The sequence below is a fragment of the Suricata suricatta genome, chromosome X (genome assembly GCF_006229205.1).
Source record: "Suricata suricatta isolate VVHF042 chromosome X, meerkat_22Aug2017_6uvM2_HiC, whole genome shotgun sequence".
NCBI lineage: Eukaryota > Metazoa > Chordata > Mammalia > Carnivora > Herpestidae > Suricata > Suricata suricatta.
The window spans coordinates 81,375,845-81,402,049 of record NC_043717.1 but is presented as its reverse complement, the minus strand read 5'-3'; the positions used below and the strand labels follow the sequence as shown (position 1 = coordinate 81,402,049).

General features: G+C 41.0%; 1 protein-coding gene across 6 annotated transcripts in view; it reads left to right on the top strand.

Moving 5' to 3' along the window:
• The window catches only part of KLHL13 (kelch like family member 13), a 182,511-nt gene that overhangs the window by 96,102 nt on the left and 60,204 nt on the right, over positions 1 to 26,205 (top strand). Inside the window, exons 1-3 of one of the 6 annotated variants that reach the window (XM_029930923.1) lie at positions 19,489 to 19,529; positions 19,798 to 19,842; positions 20,353 to 20,465. The exons of 2 other annotated variants lie outside the window; for them this stretch is intronic. In XM_029930923.1, coding sequence (XP_029786783.1) covers positions 20,368 to 20,465 — 98 coding nt within the window. In that variant the 5' untranslated portion in view covers positions 19,489 to 19,529; positions 19,798 to 19,842; positions 20,353 to 20,367. Of the gene's footprint in view, positions 1 to 8,532; positions 8,599 to 10,342; positions 10,409 to 19,439; positions 19,530 to 19,797; positions 19,843 to 20,283; positions 20,466 to 26,205 lie in introns of those variants that run through there. 3 more of the 6 variants (XM_029930922.1, XM_029930926.1, XM_029930925.1) reach the window with 3 other exon arrangements.

Genomic DNA, 26,205 nt, shown 5'->3' with positions numbered 1-26,205 from the left:
GGCTTCAAAAGGTAGAGCTTGATTCGGACTGTAAGAACAGGCAGCACTTGGGGCGCCTGGCCGGCTCAGTTGGTGGAACATGTGGCTTGTCATCTCAGGGTTGTGGGCTTGAGCCCCACGTTGGGTAGAGATTACTTAAAAATAAAATCTTTGAAAACAAAAGAAAAAGGAACACGCAGAACTCATGTGAAAAGAGCAGCGGCCATAATTTAGGCCAGGGGAGTGTTTTATGAGTTGAATAGATGATAACAGAATAAAAACCCCCAAACATCAGAGCCTCTCCAAAAGAGAGAAGAGACCAGCCTCATTAGGGTGTGTGTGCGCAGGGGGGAGGCAAGGAGCGCTAAGGGGTACTTCCCGCGCTAACAACGGTGTGTGTCCTAAAGGTTGATTTACAAGTTATTTGTGTGTATGATGGTGAGATTTTTGGCCATGCCCCAAATATTGTATTTAAGCTTCTTTTTTTTTTAATTGTCTTTAATGTTTATTTATTTTTGAGAGACAGACAGAGTATGAGCAGGGGAGGGGCAGAGAAGGAGACATAGAATCCAAAGCAGGCTCCATGCTCTGAGCTGTCAGCACAGAGCCCGATGTGGGGTTCGAACCTACGAACTGTGAGATCATGACGTGAGCTGAAGTCAGATGCTTAACCGACTGAGCCCACCAGGCATCCCAAAAGCTTCTTAAGTGGCTGGTCTGTTCCATGGAATACTAGCCTGAGCACCAGGGCCTGGGAGCAGGGGTCCGGGACAGGCGTGATAGGTTCTGGGTGGGAAGGCAAGGGTAGTAGAGGAAACGGAGCTTCATTATTCTTCTACAACCCTCTCTGTACTCTTTTCTAGACCTCAGTTTCTCTTTCTCTGTCTCTAGATATAGTTGCTCTGTACCCCAACCCTCCCCCCAACTGCCTTCATATAGTACCCCACCCAAGGTTGCAAGGACTCCAGAAGGCTCTCGCCACGAGCGCCCCCCCCCCTTCCCTGAGGACAACAGCTCTTTGCTGTTTGAGGGAACTTGACCGAACTCATTCGCACCAATGTGAGGATATCTGACAGCCTCCTTATCCTGGCAGCTCTACTTATTGTAATTTGAACAGAATTCGGTTTCGCTCAAATGAACCCATACTTGATGGAATTTCTGGCAATAGTACTCAGCAAACAATGAGAGAGAGAGAGGGAGGGAGGGAGAGAGGGAGAGAGAGAAAGTGCAGGTGCAAACCCCGGAGAGAGAGTTTGTTGGAGGGAGAGTTGGCCCGATAGAAGATATTTGAGGACAGGGAAAGCCTTTGCTAATTTCCCTTTCTGCTCTGATCCTGGCTCTATATATTTTTGGTATATTCCTTTCTTGAATCCACAGAGACTGTAAGCTGCAGGGGCACCTGGGTGGCTCATTCGGTTAAATGGCCCACTCTTGTTTTCAGCTCAGGTCATGAACTCACGGGTTCCTGAGTTTGAGCCCCATGCCGGGCTCTGATGTGACAGTGTGGAGCCTGCTTGGGATTCTCCCTCTCTCTCTGCTCCTCTCCCGCTCACACTCTCTCTGACTCTCTCAAAATAAATTAACTAATTAAAAAAATTTTTTTAATGTTTATTTTTGTGTGTGAGAGACAGAAAGATACAGAATCTGAAGCAAGCTCCAGGCTCTGAGCTAGCTGTCAGCACAGAGCCTGACGTGGGACTGGAACCCATGAACGATGAGATCATGATCTGAGCTGAAGTCAGATGCTCAATCGACTGAGCCACCCAGGCACCCCTAAATAAATTAATTTTTAAAAAATTAAAACAAAAAAGAGGCCATAAGCTGCATTTAGAAAGTTATAGCTCCTGTGGCAGCCCTTGGTGAAAGAGATTTTGTGTTTTCCAGTTGTGTGCAAATCTGGGACAGGTCGTAATGGGAAATGAGATTAAATAAGTCAGGGGGAGCAGGGGGTGGGGGACCTTGGAAGCGGAGTCCACAAATACATCCACACCAATACGGAGTCATAGAAGGTTTTTGAATGAGGTTTGAGATGGTCAAAGCAATATGGAAGGCATAACTAATTCTAATTTTAGATTAGGAATCATGGGGTGTCAAGATCACTCTTGGCTCTTGTGTGAGTGGTTAATACAGAATCCTACTTTTTGCTATCCTTTTTTTTCCCCCATTGTCCTGGGACTACTTCCTCTGTTAGTGTCAAAATCCCTGCCTGCCTGTCTTGTGTGGCTTCTGAGCCCATCTTTCCTTTAGGAGTCAGGGTCCTAGAGACGCTTATGAATCTTGCAGTTCCAAACTAGCCCACAAGGACTTATACACTGTGTTTCTGTGTCCCAGTAGCAAAATTCAAGTGCAGTGTTAGCAAAACACGGCCCCCTTTTATGACACCCCATTACTTTTATGTAAATAAAAACCTCCAGCCTTTGTACCCCCCGAACGCTCCCCAAGAGAGTGGTTAATGATCTGTATCAGTGAGCCCTCACACCTCAGGGAGTCTACCCCCTCAACCTAACCCTAAGCAGATGCTCAGGTTCGTTAGGAATAAGCTCTTCCCTATGGGAAACCCCATTGTCTTTTCTTCTTTTTATTACTCATTATGTTGATACCTTGATATCCTACCAGTTTGCGTAAATGGGTGTGAGAGGGGGATTTGAGACATTTTCCTTCAGCCTAAATTATAAGTCTACAATTGGAACAGAAGATTCCTTGGTCTTTCATCACACGTGTATTTATTTTTTCTCTGTTTTGAAAGTTACAGGCGCTTGTTAGTGTTGGGCCCTCCTGTACTTAATTTGTGTGTTTCACCCTTGAGGGCACCCCGTGCCATTTGCCTTACTAGGTATTGCTCATGTGTGGTGGCTCGCTTGGTTGAATTCACGGTTTTGTTTTTTTGTTCAATCTAGTGGAACCGTTGTAGTCAAAATTGGACTTCATGGCTCCCCGTTCCAGCAGCTTTGGCCACAATAATTTAAGACCTTGCAAGCCAAAGGATGTTTTTATCCTTTTCAATGAGTAGTTTGTAGAAACTCTTGGTTTTAGGAGGTGCTGTTTCATATTTCAGTGTTCTGGCCTAGGTAATAAGCCAGTGAAATGCATTTCTTCGGTTTTTAGTTTTACCAGTGTCTCTTGATCTAGACAAACCATGATTGGCGATTCCCTTCCTTGTAGCTTTGTGTTCCTTTTGCTCAGTGTCGTTCAGTTGTCGCTTACTGAGCCATTCGCCCCCGCTCCGTCCATCATAAAGTTGTTCTGTACCTACTTGTTCTGGGCACCCTGCTAGGCACACACAGGGTCGATCACACAGACACCAAAAGAAGCCATTTAGGTATTTAGGCATACTGTTTACAAGGGTAGTCATTCAATTATTTCTTACCCTTCACATCTTAGTTCAGGAAGGGTAACGGCCTTTGACGATTTCTGCTTAGTCTTGGAAGAGAGAACTTACCTCCACCAAGTTGATTTCAGGCAAATTGTCGCCTATGATTGCGCTACTATGTGACAGGCACCGGGATGGATAGAATAAAAGCATAAGGAGGACCCAGACGCAGCTCTCAAAAGAGTTTATACTCTATAGAAACAGTTACAATCCAAAGTGATAGGACCTTGGGCGCCTGGGTGGCTCAGTCAGTTAAGCATCTGACTTCAGCTCAGGTCATGATCTCGCAGTTTGTAGGTTTGAGCCCCGCATCGGGCTCTGTGCTGACAGCTCGGAGCCTGGAGCCTGCTTCACATTCTGTGTCTCCCTCTCTGACCCTCCCCCATTCACGCTCTGTGTGTCTCTTTCTCAAAAATAAATGAACACTAAAAAAAATTCAAAGTGACAGGACCTGTAGTATTCAAGGTGTCACAGAAGGTTAGAAACCCTAGCAGTGGACTCTGCTAAGGGACATGAGGGGAGGTTTCACGGAAGGAGATGAGCTTGAACACTTTCCTGTGACTAGAAATTTGCTTGGTAGACAAGGACAGTAGCGAATTCCAAGTGGAGAGAATATCACAGGAGAAACTACCGAGGCATGAGGGGGTACAGCCCGTTGGAGATCTGTGCCAAGAAGTGCTAATCGAGTAATAAAAAGGGAGCTCTGACAATTGCCATTGGGAAGGTAATTCTGGCATAGTTGTCGGCTGACGATTGTGCAACTGTAATCAGATCTCACCCCGTTGCCTATGACCTGTTCCTCTTTTTCTCCAGCTTCTTCCTTCCTTCCTCATAAAATAACTCCGTGGTGATGTTTAGGAGTCATATTTGTGGGGGTTTTCTGCCCCTAAAATAAATATTCATACAATACAGAGGTGACTCATGGACACCAAATTAGGTGTCGGGGGACCTGGATTCTTGTTTTCCAGTTCTCTCAGCAGCTGGGTCACTTGAGCCAAGTCATTTAATAACTGTGTGTCCTCGCTAAAACGGGAATATTAACACCTGTGTTGCCTACCTCAGAGTCCGGGGCAAAAGGAAAAATGAGACTCTTAAAAATTAAAAGGTGCAGTAAACTTTTTTTATTTGGAATTCTGCTGGCAAAGCCCATCACCCGTCAGTTAACACAAGGAAAGCTCTTGGCAGGGTACCTTAGGAAGACTGGGTGGAAAGGAATAGGAATATGGTTTCTTCCTCATTAAGTCCATGTCAGCCCTTCGGCCTGTGCAGCGTCAGTTACCTTATTTCCCTGTTTCTGCACCAACATGATCAAATTTCCTTCTTCCCAGTGGTCTGTCATGTGTATCTTCGCCCACCTTAACTTCTCACAGGAACTCTGAAATAGTAATGGATTTAGGACTTGGACTAGTAAACTACCAGTCAATGTATTTCATGTCAACCTTGAATGATTTATAATCTGTAAGGTCATTTGAATCACTCATGAATTACCATCAATTGCTTGTGGTACCACACAGTGGAACAGCCTGCGCTTTCATACATTTTAAGGATAATATAAAAAGGTTATGATTCATTCAAGTGCAAATGGGAAGTTATGGAACGGACCTTCTACTTTTTTTTTTTTTTTGCCATTTTTTTGTCATCCTGTGACAGGACAGGTAGAGTCATTAGTGCCAAGAAAAGGCTTTTTCTTCCCTTTGGACCCCACCTGTGCCGTTCAATTGAGTGGTAATACTACTGGAATCTGGTCATTCACCTGAAATGTGAACTTCTGGGCTGGAGGAACAGAAGTAGTTGCTCCCCACGTAAATAACCCTGACCAACCCTTCTTTAGACCACTGCTTTTCAAAATCTCTTATCCAAGGACATTTCTGCGCGACAGAAAACTCTGTAAACCACTCAAGTCCTCCGAGCCATCTTACAGCGATGGCTGAGATAACGCGATGATGCTATTTTAAGTGGACTGTAAGTGAATTATTTATACTAGATTAATACAGACCCTGTCATCAAAACCACTAAATACCCTCAGAGACTTACTGTGTACTAGCAGGACTGGTTATTCCCCTCTGTTCCCCTCGAGTACGTGAACGTGCCTGTGAATTTGGAAAAAAAAATACCTATTCTAGTTTAAACTATAATAGAAAACGATTATTGCCTTTTTTTTTTCTTCCAGGCTTCAGGGACGTGCCCTGACAATTGTTCTGTTTTCCGCAAAATTAAATGAGGAAATGGTCTGGTTTATTTTCTCTTTGTTTTCAAATCTCTGGTACAATTGATATATAGTTTAAAAACATTCTTCCGAGGACCTAGTGGATTAAATCATTTTTATGTCCCCTAAGTACTGCACTGTTGTGAAGAATTCTTCAGAAGAGTGTGGCACTTATCCAAAATCACAGTCTCCATTTTTTTTCTGTATTTGAATTTTTTCCTTATAAGTTAATGGAAAGGAAAGTGGTCAGTTTTTGCACTCAATAAACAGGAAAGAAGGGGTAGACAGCTTTTATCTGGGACATTTTTAAGTCATTGAAAGAATATTTTTAAGTATTAACTGCTTTTGGAACTTATTGGCAGAGTCCTCTTAACCCACTTTAACATAAAATGGTTGAATAAGATGAAAAGATTTTTTTATTGTCTACATAAAGAAAGCACCATGGTTTTTGCATCATTGCATAAATCTGAGAGATTATGCATACATAAAAAAGATGAGACAAAGCTGAATGCTAAATGCCAAAATCAACTAAAGCTTGTATGACTATTTGACACTGTGCATAATGGGGTGTGGTCCCGCACGGAGAGAACACTAAGTATTTACACCCCAGGACACGTTTCTCTGGTAAAGCTTCTCGCCCTAGATTAATTTCCCAGCTAACACTGTTAACCCCATTCTTTTTGTTTTTTAATTTTTTTAATGTTTATTTATTTCCAAGAGAGAGAGGGAGAGAGAGGGAGCGCACAAGCAGGGGAAGGGCAGAGAGAGAGGGAGACACAGAATCCAAAGCAGGCTCCAGGCTCTGAGCTGTCAGCACAGGGCTACATGTGGGGCTTGAACTCACGAATTGTGAGATCATGACCTGAACCAATGACTGAGCGACCCAGGTGCCCCCCGGCTTCTTAAAACATATTCCCTTCTTACACTTGAAATTTGTCCCATAAAACCTCATGAGATGCTAAACCTTCTAGATCCAATCACCTACCCTTGCTTTCCAGTCTCCCCATCTCTTTCTCTGGTGTGCATGGATTCTGTTTACTGTATGGACTCAGGTGAAGTCTCTCAGTTTACCTTACCGCAAGTAGTAGATCACAAGCACGTCCCCCCAAGTCGCCCTCACAGCTCTACCCCCGCCCTCCCACCAAAGATCACAGCTACATAATTCAGCTATTTTGTTCGTACCCCTTTCTCATCAATCCTCTGGAATTTTCCAGTGGGAGCTGTGATGTGTACAACCAACATTGTTACATGGTAATGCCGAGTCGCTGCCCGGTGCAGATAAAGTTCTCTGCACGTTTCATGGCCTTTCCTTTTCAGGCCTGAGAGTGAGAAAGGAAGTTATTGAGAGTAGGGTGTACTGTGAAGTGTGGGGAGGTGTGCTTTCCTAGGCCACTTACCATCAGGCTCTGACTTGCCTTAGTGTTGTCTCCTCACCATCTTGTTTGGCTTTATAGGCAAAAAGCCAAAGAGGGTTTTCGAACATTGTGTGCTAAACATTAGGAGGAATGCATGGTCCATGTAATGGAGGAACAATTTAAAAACTGGAGACTCAAATTATCATGGGAGACATTACAGAAGAGAATGGAATTTGAGCTGGGTCTAGAAGGATGAGCTGGGTTCAGAGAAGTGGAGAGAAGAAGGGATTTCACGTGGGGGAGGGGTCCGAACCAAAGGGAGACAAAGAACAAGAATGAAAGAAGCCTGTGAGATAGAGAATGGGCCGTAGGTGTTCCGGGATACCATGACGGTGACTTGCAAGAGTAGGTTGGCCAGCTCCCAGTGAGTTCTGAGTACCGAGCGTCGTTGCTTAATTAATTCCTTGAGTGATCCACTCATTCAACTACTGTCTTCTCACTCATAGGATGAAAACCACACTGCTTCACTCACATGTGATTGCTCTATATGTTAAAATCGACTCCCCTCCACACTATGTGCCTAAACAGCTTCCCGTAATACTGAAGACTTTCTTGACCATTCCAACATGTTGTACTCCTTTAAATCTCTGTGCGTCTGCACAGATTGAGTCTTCTGGGGTCTGCCCGGGGAATACCTCATTCTTCGACCTCAGTGGCAGCCTGATTTTTATTGTTCCTCAGTAAAATCGTAGGCACGTACAACTAAAGCTTCTGTGCCATATTTTGTGCTGTCAGAGTGCATGTCTGTTTCCGTCACTCAACTAAGCACTCCCTGAGAGCAGGATATGGTGTCTTGTTCACCTTTGTATCCATATCACTTAGCAGAGTGCCTATTGCATATGTAGCAAATTCCTAACAAATATTCGTTGACTATACTATGTATTGAACGTTTAATTTACATCCCGTATCATTGTCTTTGAAGAGAGTCACCCAGAAGCAACGTGATTGATAGATTGAACATGGGCGATGCAGAGACCAGCTATGTGTATTTTTGGAAGTAGCACATTTGTTAAAAGAAACAAACACACACTAGGGACTAAATACCTGTGAAATTGACAAAGAATAAAGGAGAGGACTTCATGCCTGACTACTAGAGGCATGGGAGAGGGAAGGGATACAAATAACGAAGATTTAACGTAACATGACCAATAACAGGGCAGTGACCCTTGAAAAAATAAGGTTACGTTTAGGCAAAAGGGTTTTTTCCTATGTCAGATCTCCCGGTGTTGGTATTTGTCTTATCCCACCTCTGCTCTAAAGCCCAACACTTTGTTCCAGTTCAATTAACTGGAACTAAGCTCGGGGTTCGTGTGGTTCTGATCCCCGCATCTGATCCGTCCTTAAGATAAGAAATAAAAATAGTTCAGCCACACCGGCTACCATCCCCTACCAATGGAAGGTGTTCGGTGCATAGGCTTTTGAATATATAAAGACTGTTTCTGCCTTTGGGAGCTGCGACTGAAGTGTTATACCAGGCAGATGCACTGGGGTGCGCTACTGTGTAGCAGAGCCTAGCCGTGCCTCACAGCTCTCAACTTTAAAACTCCAGAGAATTTGATGAGAGAGGGATCCACAAGAACATGACAAATGATGAGAGTTCAAACCTTAAGAGAAAAATGGGCTTATTGGTAAGAGACCTTTCTTTTCCTTTATTTACTGCGGTTACTTATTCATTAAAATGGCAAGCATGTTGTTTTCATATGTGGCTGTGAAGCGATGTACAAAAATCAATTTTATATGTATTGTAGAATTCAGGAGACATATTGGTAACCATGCAAAAATCATAGGCAGCATGTATAAAGCTTGATTTTTTTTTAAAAGTCACTAAGGAGATTTTATTTTCTTTTAGATTGTGATCTAGATTTGTATATATATCTAAAGCTTTAGTATAAAACAGGTTTAGAAATAAATATATATATATATTTTAAGTTAAAATAAAGAATAGTGACTTGTGTAGAGATACATAATTTCCCTCAGCTACCAGAAGGTGGCACAGTAGATTCTTCTTAAATACACAAAGGAAAGAAATAATATTAATAGGAATGTAAAATAAGCTGTATTTAAAGATACTTTAATGTATTTGTAAGGAAAAAATAATATAATTGTTATTTGCTATTTGCGTGGTGAGGCTTAATGCTAAAACATGACAACTATTCATTCAACCCATTGTAGCTTTTGATGATTCAAAAATAATTTTTATGTGTATAGCGTTTTAAAGGTGGACTTTGAACTAATATTGCCATTAAAGAGATGCTGTTTTGAATTCATGGTTCCAAAAATCAAATAATAATAAAAGGCTTGCTACCTACCTTTAGCATGAGAAGTCCTTAGCGTGAGGATAACATTTTGGATCAGGTCTCTGCCAAGGTCTTTGTGAAGGTACTGTTAGACTGTGACTTTGATTGAGTTGTGAGTCTAATAATGCAATAGTGCCTGTGAGATGACCCAGAAAAGAGCCCGAACTGTTTATTTTGAAGACAAACTAGTTAGATAAGGGTAATGCTTAGTAATGGTCACTTTCCGTAAGCTAGTCACAACATAAACGTAATAAAGGTAAATTCATGACGTTTGGCGTTAGAGCCCCTCCAACACCTGCCAGCTTACTTGAATTTTCTCAGAAAGTTGACTGGTGGTAGTCTATACCGCAGTGCTCCATAGTAGTCTCTATTTTGAGGCTGTATTCCTCGGGCAGACAGACCAGAAGTCTGTCTGTTCATTGTTGTCCCTTTTATATTAGCCCGGAGGAGTGAGCCACGGGAGAGAAGTTCACAAAACCAAAATCTTCTGGTTAAAGAGACTGGTGTCTCTCTTTGTATGTTTTTATTAATTACAAGCAGTATGAAAATAAAGCTGGTAGTAAACGAACCCAGAAGAACATTAGCTGTCTGTTTTTTGAAAGCTTGTAATGTGTGTCATTTGCTCTCAGGTTTTTATGGCAAAACAGTTAAATCAGCAAAGAATTGAACTTCAGGCTTCAAAAACTAGAAAATGACAAAGCATTCCAAGGCCGGGTATATATTGACTGGAAAAGTGTTTCTTTCCTTCTCTCCAGATTTTTGCCGCTTTAGTCTTTCAGATCAGCTGCCGATAAATGTTGTATTCAATGTCAGTTTTTATTCCAGACTTTCTGAAACACTAAGAGGGCTTCTAAAAACAAATAGAATCTTATGGCTCTCTTAAGTTTTTTTTAAAGTGAATTTACATATTTATAAATTGTTCTGAGTGGTATTGACTGTTCAGGATTTATGAGCATGGTTTATTAATTTGCAGCTAAAATATATACTCTGCAGAGGATGCTTTGAAACATTTGAACTAAATACAGTAAAGCCACAATTAACCAGATTTTTTTTTTTTTTTGCACTCCACTTTCAGGAGACGGAGGCAATTGTCTTTAAAACAAGCCGATTTCAAGGATATATTCAAAAAATCAACTTCAGGGTATGTCCAAGGGCCTGCATTTTCCTATACCTTTTTGTCAGTGAGAATTTATTTTTATACAAAAGACTCTGAGTTACTAGAAGCCTTTCTGTCATCAAGGCAGCTTGCAATAATGTCTAGGTTAATGCATTTATGAAACTGAAAAAATGATAAATTCTCCCGTGTCAGAAGTACCACCCATCCTTGTATTGTGCTCTGTGTTTTCCAGTGGGCTTTCCCAAATACAAGTTCAATTGGTTTTCAGAAGATTGCTGTGAGTGGGGCCAAGAGAGGGGAGCCTTCCCTATTTTACAGAGAAGTCACAGAGCTACTTAGTGGGAGACCACAACCAGACCACAGTGCCCACCTCCGTGTCCTTCTCCATCCTTCCTCATCAAAAGGGGTTGAAACAGATTTTTCACTTTTATGTGGTACTGAGCAGTCTATATAATTTGGATTACCTTTGCTTCCTAATTACTGAGACCTCACAGTCCCCGCTCTGCGTGTGTCTGTTGGTCCGCCTCTGTGCCTATCTGTCAGCCAGCTGGAGACCTTGCTTTCAGACTCACCCAGACCTGGAAGAATCTCGGGTGTGGGAGGGGCAAGATAATGGCCCTGGACAGTGCAGGCTGGCAACCAGTGGTGAGCTGGGGAAGGCCAGAGACCGAGAGGGGAAAACGATCTCGCCACGGCTGGGGCTATCTCGGGTGGAGCTGAGCAGCCTTGACTTGAAAACAATGTTTCTTCAAGTTCAGCAGGCTAGGCCTGAACAGCAAGTGGAGTACTTGCATAAAATGCAGAGTGCGAGGCCCCACCTCCTGACCCCTACAGTTAAAATGTCCGCCCCAGATGATTCGTAGGCCATACTAAAGTTTGACGACGCCCGCCTTCAAGGTATAGGAGTCTTCTCTCGGTCTGTGTGTCGGTGTGTAAAGAAAGGAGCCACCTTTCTTTCATAGCATCCATGTTTCCTGTCAAAGTATATGTGCAGACCGGAGTCAGGCGAGGGTGAGGAATGACAGTGCCGGCACACGACACATTCTCCCCATTGGCCACTGTGTATTATGTTGACGAGGAGCTTTTTTAAAAGATTTGTGCCCATTTGAGACTTGAAGACAGTAAGAGGCAAAAAGGCCTCCGTCAGCAGGTGAAAAGTAATGAAGTTTTGATATGGGAAGAGTTAGCGCATCCCTGTTGTTTTCGACTGAAATTAATTTTGAAACATCGGCCAATACCCTAGGCCGATCTAGGGTTCTGGAGAGTGAAGGCTTACCCAGTAGCAGGATCTTGATGCTTACGCAGTCTGCCAGGTTAGATGGCCAGGGATTTGTGGCCAGGGAGCCCGAGTCCTTTCATATACTTGTAACATCTAGCAGAGTCGTAAGTTCTCAGTACTTACTGGTGATTGAACTAATTCAGCACAAACCTCTTCCTTATACACCTTCGGCTCGGCATAGTGAGTTGATTGATTTTGGTATTTGTGAAGTTCAAGGAGTCAATCTTGCCCTGTCAGTAATGGCTAATAGAGGAAGGAGGCCTCGGTTAAAACAAATGCATTGTAGTTGGCAAATGTGGAGACACAGTCCTAATTAATTTGCTAGTGCTTGTTCCCTGATTACAGGATCCAATTAAGCTTGGTCTTGCTGCCTCTTCGCCCTTTCTGGACTATAAGTTATACTATGCTGTGCTTTGCCAATCTGAATCTCAAAAAATGATAACTCTGGAAATTCCCAATCATAAATTTACTGCCATCCTAGGAATTTAAATAACGCATCCAGACCTGGTGGTCAAAGAGTCAGAACAAGGCTCAACAATGCCTGTGAGTTAGATCCAGCTGAATAGGGAATGGATGAATAAATAAATGCGAGGTAATTGGAAGATAGTATTTCACTCAAATGTTATGTAGCTTCAGAATTCCAGAAGCAACTGGTTATTTAAAATGTATACTTCAGGGGCGCCTGGGTGGCTCACTTGGTTGGGCATCCGACTTTGGCTTAGGTCATGATCTCACAGCTTGTGAGTTTGAGCCCCGAGTTTGGCTCTCTACGCTCAGGACAGAACCCTCTTTGGATCATCTATCTCCTTCTCTCTCTGCCCCTCTCCCACAAACATGTGCTCTCTTGCTCTCTGTCACAAATAAATAAACAAAAAATAAAAATAAAATAGCTTTGATTCTGAAGATATGAGTGGTTCTCAATTCACTGATTGGAGCAGACAGACTTAGAAAGGCAGTCGTGAAGTCCATGACTGCTCTGGACTTAAGGGTGCTGGGCTAGCTCAGTATGAAGAACATGCAACTCTTGATCTTAGAGTCATCAGTTCAAGCTAGAGATTACTTAAATAAATAAACTTTAAAAAATAAAAGAAAGAAAGAAAGAGATAATTGCATCTAGCTTAAATCTAGGGTCAACCTAGAAGATGAAGTATGATTTTTGTTTAAAAACTTTTTAAAATGTTTATTTATTTTTGAGGGAGAGAGACAGAGCAATGAGCAGGGCAGGGGCAGAGAGAGAGGGAGACACAGACCGGAAGCGGGCTCCAGGCTCTGAGCTGTCAGCACAGAGCCCAATGAACTGTGACATCATGATGATCGCCAAAGTTGGAACTTAACCAGCTGAGCCACCCAGCCGCCCCTGAAGTACGTTGTTCGCTCCGTCATATCATAATTGCATTTACTCGGGTTAGTAATAGAACATGAGATCATGGAAAATAAATTACTTCCACCCCCACCCCGGCCCGCCCCTCCCCCGACACACAACCATTGCATCCAAGTAATGAAGTTAAACATAACTTTAAAACTCTGTTTTGGTTACTTTGTAACACATGAGCTCTTTATAGAACATGGGTTAATGATGTCTGACATCATAGGATTTTCACTGAATTAATTGCTAAATATGTTTTTGAGGCATAACAGTTTTCAGTTGCACACTTTTCAGCTAGCTTCTGGAATTTAGACTTACCACCATATATTATCTTTCAGGGTGTTTCTATACCCACCTTTTTCCCCTAAGAGTAAAGTCTTTCCAATTTAAGATCACCCAAGAGAAGAATTCTAAATTATTAGAAACTGAGAAGGATCAACAGCAGTTTCTATAGATGTATATTCCTAGGAAATTTGAAATTGTAATTGTTAGGCCCGGGAAATGCTAAAACTAAAATTAAACCCATTGAACATAAAGGGCTCCTTTTCATGGAAATTTTAAGTAGTGTTGTATGATCTTAATGAGTCATCAGGATTGGCTTTCCATGAAAGTCTTGCTTCTAGATCTCACTTTTAGCTATAACATTTATGGTGCAGATGTGAATGTTATAATAACTCTTTGGATAAAAGGAAATAAATACCATTTTTAAATACTAGTAATATTTCACTAATTTTAATTGGAATGTTCACAAGACTGTCATATGTTATTCTAAAGTCCTTTCAGTAACTCACAGTTTTATAAAAGCATAGTTTTTGCTGAAAGAACGTAGAATATAACAAATGTTGACTTTCCTTATCTGGCATGCCTTTTGAGAGTGAGTATATATGATGTGCTTATTATTGAAGAGTTTTGGGGGCACCTGGGTGGCTCAGTTGTTTAAGCATTAAACTTTGGCTCAGGTCATAATCTCGTGGTATCTGAGTTTGAGCCCCTCATCACATCCTTGCTTTGCCTTTCTCTGTTCCTCCTCTGCTTCTGCTCACTCTGTCTCTCTGTCTCTCAAAAATAAATAAAACAGTTTTTAAAAAGTAAAGTAGGGGCGCCTGGGTGGCCCAGTCAGTTTAGCATCCAACTTTGGCTCAGGTCATGATCTCATGGTTTGTGGGTTTGAGCCCCGTGTCGGGCTCTGTGCTGACAGCTAGCTCAGAGCCTGGAGCCTGTTTCCTTTCTGTGTCTCCTTCTCTCCCTGCCCCTCCCCCTCTCATGCTCTGTCTCTTTCTTGCAAAAATGAATCAACATTAAAAATAAAAAATAGTTCAGGATTTATAAAAGTAAAGATTGTAATAGTGCTATTACATTTTATAGTTTTGCTTCTATATTTGATGCCAAATTAAAAAAAACCAGTGAAACTATTTGAAAAGCTTTATATGAATGTATTTTTTAGCCAGGAGAGCCATAGTCTCTTTGTTTGTTTGTTTTAAAGATTTTATTTTTAAGTCATCTCTACGCCCAATGTGGGGCTCAAACTCACAACCCCGAGATCATGAGTTTCATGCTCTATTGACTCAGCCAGCCAGACACCCCAGGAAAGGCATATTCTTTTTTTCTTTATGTTTATTCATTTATTTTAAGAGAGAGAAAATCCCAAGCAGGCTCTGCACTATTAGTGCAGAGCCCGACATGAGGTTGAACCTACGAACTATGATCATGACCTGAGCTGATCAGAAGTCAGATGCTAAACCAACTGAGCCACTTAGGTGCCCCGAGGAAAGCCATATTCTTAACTTTTCTTTCAGTAGCACTGTATATTTGTTTTTATTTTTTATTTTTTAAAGTAAGCTCTAATGCAACGTGGGGCTTGAACTCATTCATTCCAGCAAGTGAGCCAGCCAGGCACCCCAACACTGTACATTTTTAATGGCTTTTTATTTCAGTAAGTTTGCAGGTTTAATGCACAAACACATCGGAAAATCTAATGACGGTTTGGCTGTTTTATTTACCCATGGTAATTTAAGGAGATACTTAGGAATTTGCTGGGAGACAACTAAACAGATAAATTATCATTATTTGAGATGAGAACAGACATTTTTCATTAGGGCAGTCCACCATCACTATAAGTGATGCATTTATTTCATTTTTAAAAAGCCTATATTCTGGGTGATTTTCTTCAGCATATACTGATTTTTAACAAGATAATGTGTATATCTAATTTGTTTTAAGGAGTTCATAGCCTAAAAACATCAAATGAACAGATGAATATTCTTTTTACCTGAACTCTGCTTTTAGTCAGAGCACAATCAGTAACATTTAAAAATCCTTCCAGGATATATCCTGGCTTTAATATACAATTCTTTATTTTTAATTTTTAAAAAAATGTTTATTTACTTTTGAGAGAGAAAGACAGAACACAAGCAGGGGAGGGGCAGAGAGAGAGAGGGAGATACAGAATCTGAAGACAGGCTCCAGGCTCTGAGCTGTCAACTTTCTGAAACAACTCAAGGAGGTGCGCGCGCGCACACACATGTACGTGTGGCCATTCCAGTGAATGGCTCTGTTTTCTATAGGAAGGAGCCCTGAATGTTTTAAGAATTTTTCTCTCTTGTGCAGAAGGTAATTTTTTGTGTGCTCTAAAAGGTTTAACAGTCCTACTTGGTCGCCATCCAAATACTCTTACTGACTGGTCAAACAGAACAGAATACACGAGTTGGCTTCATCTCCGGTCTGGTCTGATCAATGCAAATAACGTGGATATCCCAGATTAGTCTGAGGAGACATCGTCAGGACTGAAGAGATCACATTCACACAAACTGTGGTTAATGCTATCAGTCTGTAGTTGGACCTACGACAGGACTAAGCAAAACTTGCAAGGAAAAGGTAGGTCAGTTCTTAGGGAATATCAAAAAGATATGGAGAGAGATGTCAGATATGCGACATAATAGTCAATTCACCGAGTGGCGTGGTGACGCTAAAGGACTTTAACAGTCAGCCAGTGAGTTAAATTGTCCTATAAAATTCTTTAGAAACATTGATGTTTAGGAAAACAACTATACTCCTACCTGGATATTTCTCTTCTCTTGCATACTATGACTGGTGTAATTTTTACTTACATTTTTCTCCCTCATCCTACGTAAACACCCTCTGCAAGGAAGATTTTGCACATGGTCTTTGGCACACACGTTTGTCTTTTTGGTGTTTCTCTCCCACCTCTGAGCGTACATGTAGTTAGAGGAGCAAACAGCTCTTTGTAATTCTTGTTTCCGTAGAATACGTGGAGCTATTTATTGAATGTGGTCATTGTAGAGAAACACACATCTTAAGGAAAGCTCTCATCCAGAAGGAGGGACAGTAGGCTTTGTAGAGCGGGAGTCCTGGACTAGCAGACAGAAATGTGCTTTCTAGTTCCAGACCTGCTGCTAGCCAGCAGAGTGACACTGGGCAAGTTAACATCCCCAGGCCTCAGTTCCTTCATCTGTACAAAGAGGGAACTGGGCAAGGTTGATGCAGAAGAATTCTAAAAGTTCTAAAAATCTTCTCTTTCTACATTGGGAACCAGGGAGTTCTATGTTGCAAGATCTGGCCAAGAATGACACTTTTTGTAGCCTTGGCCAAGTCCCAGCATTGTCCTTCGTTTATGACATGTCTGAGATATACATGTCACAGGTATTTTTAAGTGATTCGTTAATGGCCCTAAAATGCTTTGACAAGTTTCAGTGTATGTTGTCTTTCTATCGTCTTTTGCGCGGTGGGGTCCATAATAGTAACCAAGTGTTCCATACATGAGATCAGTGTTTCCTATGAAGTCAGTGAGGGTTTTTGACATTTCCCATTCTAAATATTAAGGTAGTGGGACGCTGAGCCTACATAAAATTATATTTAAAACCCACACTTAATCATTTTCTACCCTTCACTCTGTAGGTGAAAGCATTTTCAGTTCCAGAATGTAACGGTAATTACACTCAATACTCGCTACTGGAGTCGCCGTCAGGGTAGTAAAATCTGATTCATTTGGACTCTGCATTTGAGGTGATTTTACCTGGCTGAAGTTTATGTCTAAACGATGTATGAAGCATGTTGTTGTTAAGCAAATTAATAGTGTAAAGCGTATTTCATGGACTGTATTTCCACTTAAAGAAATTATTTTTAAAGCCTTTGGCATATTAGTTGCTTGCTCATGAGAGTTAATTACAAATGACTCCTAGCAATTTATTAAAGCACAAGGACTGAATAGAAATAAACGGTCACCCTCAGATGTATGCTTTTCGGGTTTTGGGGTCTTTACAAGCACCGAGGGTGGTGTGGAGGGAGCAGTCTTATTTTCTTTTCCCAAATATTACAGTTTGAGCAAATACTACAGTTGTCGGAGGTCCATGAAAACAGGTTCTAAACTTTGAGAGAAATCTACGTTGGAAATTGGCAGACATGATTTGGTGGCACTGGTTGATTTCTGGGGAGCCTGAGGTTAGATACAGATTATGTCGGTGTTTTCAATAAGTTGATTGTTCACAGAAAACTAATAACTGGAGAACCTTTGCAGTAAAGTCATCCTCCCCTGTTTGGAGATTTGGAAAACTATACATTCACCCTATCCCCCCTCATAAATGTGGAGTACGCTTTACAGACCACTCGAAATGCCTCGATAACCATGTTTTTATAAAGGTTTTGGGGGGAGTCTTTGTTCTCAGAAGTTCTATTAGCAATTACTGCTTTGTAAGACTTTCATAAGCTGCGAGGTGGTTGAGTTTCTTTTCTACTAGTACTAGACAGGCGCTTTAACCAACTAAGCAACGGCGCTGGCGAGTTTCCTTTCTAGAACACCCCTCCTTGCTACACACAGCTAATTTGTAGCTGTTTTATGGTTTATATTCGTAAATGTTTGAGAATGCTTCACATTTTTGGAATGGAACCTTCCAAACTTGCTTGATAGATGTGTGTGTGTGTGTGTGTGTGTATTTTTTATTCTTGGGGTTTCCAACAAGTTGCTGCTGCTGATTTTTGTACCCGGAACCTTTTTTTTGTTCCATAACTCTTCAGAGTTATTACACAAAGCCTGCTGATGTAAAATATTGACTATAGTTTTATTTGTATCAGTGCTTTTTGTTGTTAACCTTTTAAATGTATTTTGCTCATTGGAGTCTTGATAAATAACTCCTTTCTCGGATTCCTCTGAAGATTTCTACAAGACAGTTTTGTGTGTGGGTACTAAAAAGAGACATACACTTTAACTTTTTAAGTTGCTTGACTTTTGTGTAGGATAGATTGGACTCAAAATTATTTGTGAGTTAGTGATGGCTGACATCTACTTATTATTCAATAAAGTTTATGAATTACTGGTCAGTATTTCAAAGGAAGCTTTCTCTCCATATATGTATGTTTGCTTGTGGTATGTGTATATACCAAACATACATGTATGGTGGGACATCATAGGAAAATACTTTGGGCCTGAATATTGATATAAATCTTGAAGGTTAGTTGTGATTTCCTTAGCTCATTTCCCATTGTATTTCTGGTACGTTAAATTTTGGAAGTTTTCAAAGTAGTTGCTTCCCCTGGTCACATTCATCTGTGCTTTTTTTGAATACAGATGAGAAAGCCTCTTAAGGGACCACATCTTTATATTTTCAATTAAAACTGGGAATCATTTGGAAAGAGTATCTGAAAGCCAGCTTACTTAAGTTAGAAGCAGAAGTTTATTGTTCGCATAGGAACTTGAAAATAAATACGAGCTCTTTGTCACTGCAGTGATTTTTTAAAAAGGCGGTGGCTTCCGCATCAAGGGCAGTCTGCTCTTCCTAAGCCTGCACTGGTGAAGGCAGATAATTCTGGTTTTAGGTAGAGGTGGAGGGGTGCTACGGATGTGGATGTTGAGCGATGGCGCCTTGCCTACATCAGAGGCGAAATTCTTCAGCTGTAAATAAAGAGTTCGGCATAATACCCGTCTGTCCTATTTTCACGTCTTCGAATCGGGGAGAAAAATGTATGAGTTGGGTGCTTGAAACAGAAACTTAAAACACCCCTCCCCGCCCCCCGGCACTTTCGAGGCACTTACGATGCTATTTTCTGGCAGTGTTTTAAAACAATATAGATGAAACGTCTACTTGCCACTGCTTTCGCAAAATACCTCCAGTTGCCTTTGACGGCAGCTTGAATTTGTCAATCTCCTTGTCAGTCACTAACCCCTAGAGGTTACTGGACCGCCGCTGAGCTTTGGAACGGTCCCTGCTGGACACCTGCTTGGCCGGCAGCATTGGTCTGTCCTCTAGGCAATTTGTGAGCTCTTCGGGGTGGGAGGAGGAGAGAGGGAGGCGAATGGGAGGCGAAGGGGGGGAGAGAAGAAGGGGAGGGCAGCCTTGAATTAGATTGTTGATAGCGTCCCTCCAAGGACTGCTATTAAGAGCACACTACTCTGTGCTCTGCTGCAGAAGACAGAGTGGCATTCGTGTTGCCACAGCAGGTTGTCCGTGTATGCGATTTTGCTCATCCCGGCTCGGAAATCAGAATAGGTAAAGGACAGCAACTTGAATCAGAAGCCACTAGAAGCGTGGGCAGAGTTCTGCAGCAGTTTGTATTTGTTCTTACGTTTTGCCTTCTTCTAACTGGAAAACAGAGAGACTGGCAGTTTTTAAACGGGCTTTTCCCATAATGGCATTCTTGTATTGTGTGGCCAGAGCCTGCACAGGAGGGGAAAAGGCTGCCGAATTTAGTCACTGATCTCTATTAGCTGTGGCCTAAGGCTATGCTGAGGTTTATATCCCATTTGTTTTGTTGCAGCTCAAAAGAAGAATGTTCAGAGGATGACAAGTGTATTCTGAGTAGGTATGTTGTTTCCTTTTCCTGTGAAACCCATCTATTTTTTTTTTCCTGCTACTATTGGTCAGAAATCAGGTTAATAGGTGCAGAATATAGCACAGGGCTGCAGTATCCCTGTTAAGGTAGAACAATGGTGTTGCAAGCTTAAAAAAAAGAAAGAAAGAAAGAAAGAAAAAGGAAAGAAAACCCTAGCCGCTTTTATTAAATAAAGCTGCATTGTGTGGTATGCACGGTGCAGTCTTAAAAAAATATATATATATACTGCAGTCAACGCTTTCCTAACGAGGTGGCACTATTGTGAGTGAGAATGATAGAATTATCATCTTGCTTTAGGGGACAGGAGGATTTAAAGGAGGTGCCTCGCAGCCCTATTTTACAGTTGGGAAGCATCGGCTTAAGGGCACTGGCAGAATTCTGGGCTTGTTCTCCGCGGCCGCCGCTGCTGGGTCAGTGCTGTGTGGAATGGAAGTCCTAGTGGGTAGTGTGTCATGGAAACGCTATTTACTGTTATTGTAGTACCGTGGTGACAACATGCCATTGAAATGGAAAACGGGCTCTCCTGCTCTCTGGAAATTCCCAGTTCCTGTGCTTAAAACATCCAGGTCAACTCTACTTCCTCCAGCATACATGTAAGTGAGAGAAAAAAAAAAAAAGGACGTTAAAGTGGGTTTTCATTTGCGGATCAACCTTGTGGCACAAAAAAAAGGGGGGGGGGCAAAAATCCCAATCAGCAACATCCAAAAACCCACAAGATTAAAAAACCTCAAGCTCGCTTATAATTAAATGTAGTGGCATGCCCACGTTTTACCTTCCATTTGTTGTCCTAGGAGTCTGTGTTTATTTTCATTTAACGTGCTTAGTGGTGATCGAATTACTGATCTAAGAAGTCTAAAGGTATACCTAAGGAATTGCATAAGGATAAACTTTGATCTTTTACACTGGTGGGATTTTTTGCTGAATTTTTGTATATCTGAAATACTTAAATGACTTCTTTTGTGTAACGGCACAAAACACCACTGGTGACTGATGTTGGTGTGGTGTTCAATAGGAAAGTGCTTTCTGTATTTTTTTTTTTTTTTTGATGAATCTGAAACATTCGGAGTTAACACATTGGTCAGAAAATGAGTCTTTGAATTCGGACTTTTATTCTTGAGTTGCATATGAATACTAATAAGTTTGGTGTTTCTGTCGTTCCCAATTGTATAATTCAAATTCAGAAGTGTACGTTCAAATGTGTGCAAGTTGGGGTTCTGTGAATAGCCACATGTCTGCATGGAGTTGCAAAGTATGTTCTACAAATGCCTGTTTTAGAAATTTATTTTAAGTAAATATATACTAAAACATATTGGAAAGTCTTGCTAGAATTTTTCAAAATCTTAATTTTTAAATTTGCAAACTGTTGCCTTAGAAACAAAATCTAGGAGCTGTAATAAAATATCCTTTTGAAATATTGTCCACGAAGCTTCTTTTGTTTTTTGTTTTTTTTTTTTTGGTGGAGGAGAGAATAAGGGAAAGGTAGACCTTTTTTTTTTTTAATACTAGTACGAGAAAAGCTTATGAGCACGAGTCTGTTTCAACTGTATTTCCTTGAAAGTATCTTTCAGTAGGAAAGATGTGGAGCATTCTTCCTGCTTAGATTAATTGTATGTTTAGAAAGCCAGTGAGTTGCCACTCTGTTACTTAGTTTTTTGTTTTCTGTGCGGTTCAGGTGCACCCTGGTGTCTTGTCTGGTTCTCTGAAAGGCTTTCAGCTCCCGAGGACCGGAGCTCGGTGCCGGTGTTCTCAGCCCAAAGGCAGCGACTCCCTAGAAAGTGCTGAAAAATCAGCACATTTCAGAGTGAAATCCTGTCATCATGTCATTTTCAGATTATTTTTTACATCCTTCCTTAGAGACGCTTCAGGTGATTTTCTCTGTTCATTTTACTCCCCCTGTAAAGTTAAAACTTTAAATTATACTGGTAAGAAAAAAAAAGGAAGCTCAGTTCTACTTGTTTTTCAAAAGCTGAATTCGTCAAAAGCACAAATTAGTGGAGGTGACGAGTTAATGGAGGTGCTACGTTAATGGGGCGCCTTCAAATAATTTGAGAAAATGAGATGTGCCTGTTGACTTTATGAATCTTGGCTGGTGAGACATGAGCGGAGATTTACCAAAAGCAACTTTATTGTGAAAACAAAACAATGCATATGCACCCCGACACTTAAAATCAGTAGGGCACAATAAATAGTGGCTAATTATGAGTCTTGCCTTCCTACTATATTGTACTCTACAGAAGACCCAAACTGCAGCTGGTGTTCCAGTTTTTAGAGACGGTTAAAAAAATTTTATGCTGTAAAAATTTTTTTATATTGTATTATTTCATACTAGCCACAGGCTCCGATACAGCTTAAGGCGGCATCTTTAATGAATCCCTTTCTTCCTTTTGAGTACTCACCTCTTTGACCCGATGATATGAATGAATTGATTGAGATGGTAGAAGCTAGAAAATTCCACAGAGCTTTGCAGGGCTGGCGTTACGTTACACAGTTTTGACATTGTGACAGTCTATATTATTAAATTGGCCTTCACTTATTTTTCTTTATAAATAAGTGAACACAGGCATTCAAATATTATGTAAATGTACATGGGGAAAATATGTTAAATATAGGAAAAGACTAGTGTGGGGAGGTTAAATCGGGCTTCTAAATACATTGCTTAGGTTTTGACTGTTTTAAGTTGGAGTTCATTGTCTTACTTGGCCAGAAACATGGGTAACATGGGTATCATGGGTAACATGTTGTTCTCATCAGTGCTTTTTCTATTCCACAACACTTCTACATACACAGCGATACTTACATTGAGCATAATTTTCGCTCTCAAAAATCATAAAGACTAAGTTAGAACACTGGGTCAGGAAACATTATATTTGCTCTCACAGTTGTTGAGCCGACAGACACAGGTTAAATGGTTCTTGGCGTCTTCGAGTCTCACGTCTTTGCCCTGAGGTAGAATAGTCTAATTCTGGCTTTCTAATCAATTACAATAGTCTAGAATTTTTCTATAAGATTATGTACAAACATTTAAAATATTATCTTGAATATAGAGCTCTTGACAGGGAAGAGAAACATCCTTTTATATGTTTGCTTGGGTAGTGTTGGTTTGTAGTGTTTTCTCATTATTTGCTGTGATTTGCCAAGTCAAAGGGAGGTGGTTTTCATGGAAGATGCGGGTAGTTTTTCCTAGACTGAAATTTCAAGAAAACTATTTTTGGTTGTAGCCAAAATGTGCTGTAGTGATTGAGCAAGTATGGAAAAACTATAAAGGCTCCTTATGGCCTCACTCTCAACCCAGCATAGGTGCCCCTAAGCTAGAGCTCCTGTGGCAATGCCGGAGATGGGGCAGTGCTGTCACGCTGGCGAAAGGTACCAGAGACAACATTTCACTTACTGCGAACACTGAACAGAAAGGCAGTTTTCCTCTTGTGGATTTCAAACCCAAGTTGGTCTTCTTCCTCCTTGTTAAAGCCTGACTGAGAGTTGCAAGCTCTCCGTATTTTTAAGATTGATTGATGATAAGGGCAACATTTATGACAACTTTAAGGAAAATAGTTTCTTTCATAGCGCAAAGCGCTCATCACACTCTATTATCGTATGATTTGGGGATAGTGCAGTCGTGCCTTGAAGACAAAAGATTTAGGGGAAAAAATCCTTTGGCCTTCAGGTAGCTTGGTTTCCAAATACTTCGTCTTTAACGGGGTAGATCTAGTCTTCCATCAGCTACCGTTTTGCACCCTCGGAGGGTGGTGTGCGGTCCACGTGGAATGGAATTCTCTGAAGGGACCGTCTTGATGGAAATGTGAGTGACGTGTTTGTGTTACACCCCTTCAACAGTAGGTTGAAGTTCAGCCTTAGCCTGAGGGAGGATCTCCCGGTCAGTGTAAACTGAATTAGCAAAGACTCTGCTCCTGACAGGTGTGAACCATATAAACTAACCTGTCCTTTTGCCTAAATTAATGAAGCTGAAGAGGCAGTCACATCGAAGTGGTTTTCTGGTATTTTGGTATTCATTGTTTTAAAACAGCAAATGGTTCCTGGAGGCTAACATTCTAGGGCTAACGTATTGTTAGTTTCTAAGGGAGATGGAACAGATTAGCGGGAGCAATCCCTCCAGGTTTTTTTCACAAGCAGTAACTTTTGATAAGGATGGTGTGGCAAAAAGAGGAAGACAATGGGTAGGTATTAAGCAGTGCAGTGTAACAGCGAATTCTAGCAAGGCAGACACTGGGAGGTGTTTTCCTTTGAGTTTCTCCTTTCTCAAGCTAAAAGACAATGGGCGTAGAAGGGGTGTTAGTAAATTAGACTTGACCCCCTTGAGCTAATGCACCTGCCTTCGGTCAGCTTCCTGTTTACAATTATTTTGTTTAATATGTAAAATAGAGTTTGTAGTAAATATCAATAGCACAGTAGTTTACAGCAACTGCTTTCTATCATTTCATCATTAAAATTCAGTATCTGGATTTCCTGAGAAAAGGTTGTGCATCCTAGATAAATATCCCTTGTTGATGGGTGATTCAAAAAAAAAAGAGCAAATAAAAATAGCAAATAGCAAATAAAACCAAATTTGACATGTTTTCTATTCCCCAAGAATGTCTTCCCCCCCCCCCAACTTAGCGAATAAAACAAAACCTTCTGGTTTTAGAAATCACTTTTTATTTAGCAAAATGCTTCTTAAATTGATAATCTCAAATTAGAAAAGAATATATTTAGCTACTTTCACAATTACTGTATACATAAACTTTTATTTCTGTCTGCTTAATTTGTTTTTACTAAATGCTCACTCTAACAAAATTACGTGGAGAACAAAACGTAAACAATGCCTAAGAGCAATTTAGTGTGAGTCTGTAATGTTGGTGACATGTTCTTTGGGAATTTCGATTGTGTGGACTTACGGAAGGGCTTGTTTAAGACTTAACTAACGGAAAACCATAGAGATAAATGTGACCTTACAGGTTATCTACAGAATCCAACCCCCCTTTAAAGCAGGAATCCTTTCTGGGACATCTCTGAAAGATGGTAATACACTCTCGCCTTGATCACTGGCTGTGACAGAGAGCTCACTACCTCACCAAGGCAGCACCTCTCACTCCTGGACAGCACTTCCTTGCATTGAGCAAAATCTGTTCTTCATCTTTTATCTCCGGAGCCTAGTGTAGCCTTATGGGGCAATATAGAGAAGTATCTGTTTTCTGTATTACCTACAAACCTGGAAATCGCTTTCTTTAACCGTTGCTTGCATGACATGTTTCCAGACCTTTCGCTCTGCTGGTAATCTTCAGCCAGATAGTTTTTTCCTGTTAATCTTTCTACAAGACCCTACATCTGAAAGCAGTGCTCCCTAGGTGGTCCAACGAGAAGACACTTTTCTCCTTTTATACAGATGTTCTGCTTGTTTTAGAGCCTGGGATTATATCATTTTTTAATCAGAGGATTCACACTGTTCCATGGTGAAATCAGAGTTTACAAACTTCCTTTCCAGAGGTTTCTAATTGGATTGCTTGCTCCTCCTACTCAGCATTTATCCTTTTAGCCAGTTCAGATTTTTTATTCCGAGGAAACCTGGCATGTGCAAGTGAATGTAGAACTTTGTTTCAAAGCCAGTTGTGTGTGTGTGTGTGTGTGTGTGTGTGTGTATGTGTGTGTTTTAAAAGATCTCTTGTAACTGTTTTTAGATAACTGAAGTATACTGCACAAAGGAAAGTTGCAAGCCAGAAAGCTAGTATTTCTGATGTTTTCAGAACTCTCCAAGAATTGTACTTCTCAAGAATTAATCTAGATTCATTGGATTTTTTTTTTTAATATTTTAATGTTCCTTCCAAGTACCCCTTGAAACATTTGCCTCAGAAGGAAGAGGCAGAAATGCAAATCTCACATCCCCATGGGAAGTGTGGAGTTACTACGAATTCTAAGGATTCCAGACATTCTGCTTGAAAGTTAGAATATTTAGATGAGAACCTAAGTAGGGCCCAGCGAGGGGGAGGGGAAAGAAAGACTTAAGAGATATGCAAGAATTTGTGTTAATGACTTTAACTTCTGGTTTAAAGAGTCAAGAATTGCAAGCACTGCGCATGAGGATATTTTAAATTGAAATGGCGACCACTGTGTATTGCTTTATTTCAAGACTGGGAGAAAGAGGCAGAGTCAGTGTAAGATTCTTGGGGAATCGGTACATAAGGAGGTTGCTGAGTGATCCATTTATGAAAGTGCTAGGTTCTTTCCCACTCACCTTGTATATTGATGATATAATCTTCAGAATTACTCACTTTATGTTCTGTGCCAGGCATAACTCTGCTAAATTTTAGGGCTAGAGTCCTTACAGTCATTCCAAATGACTAT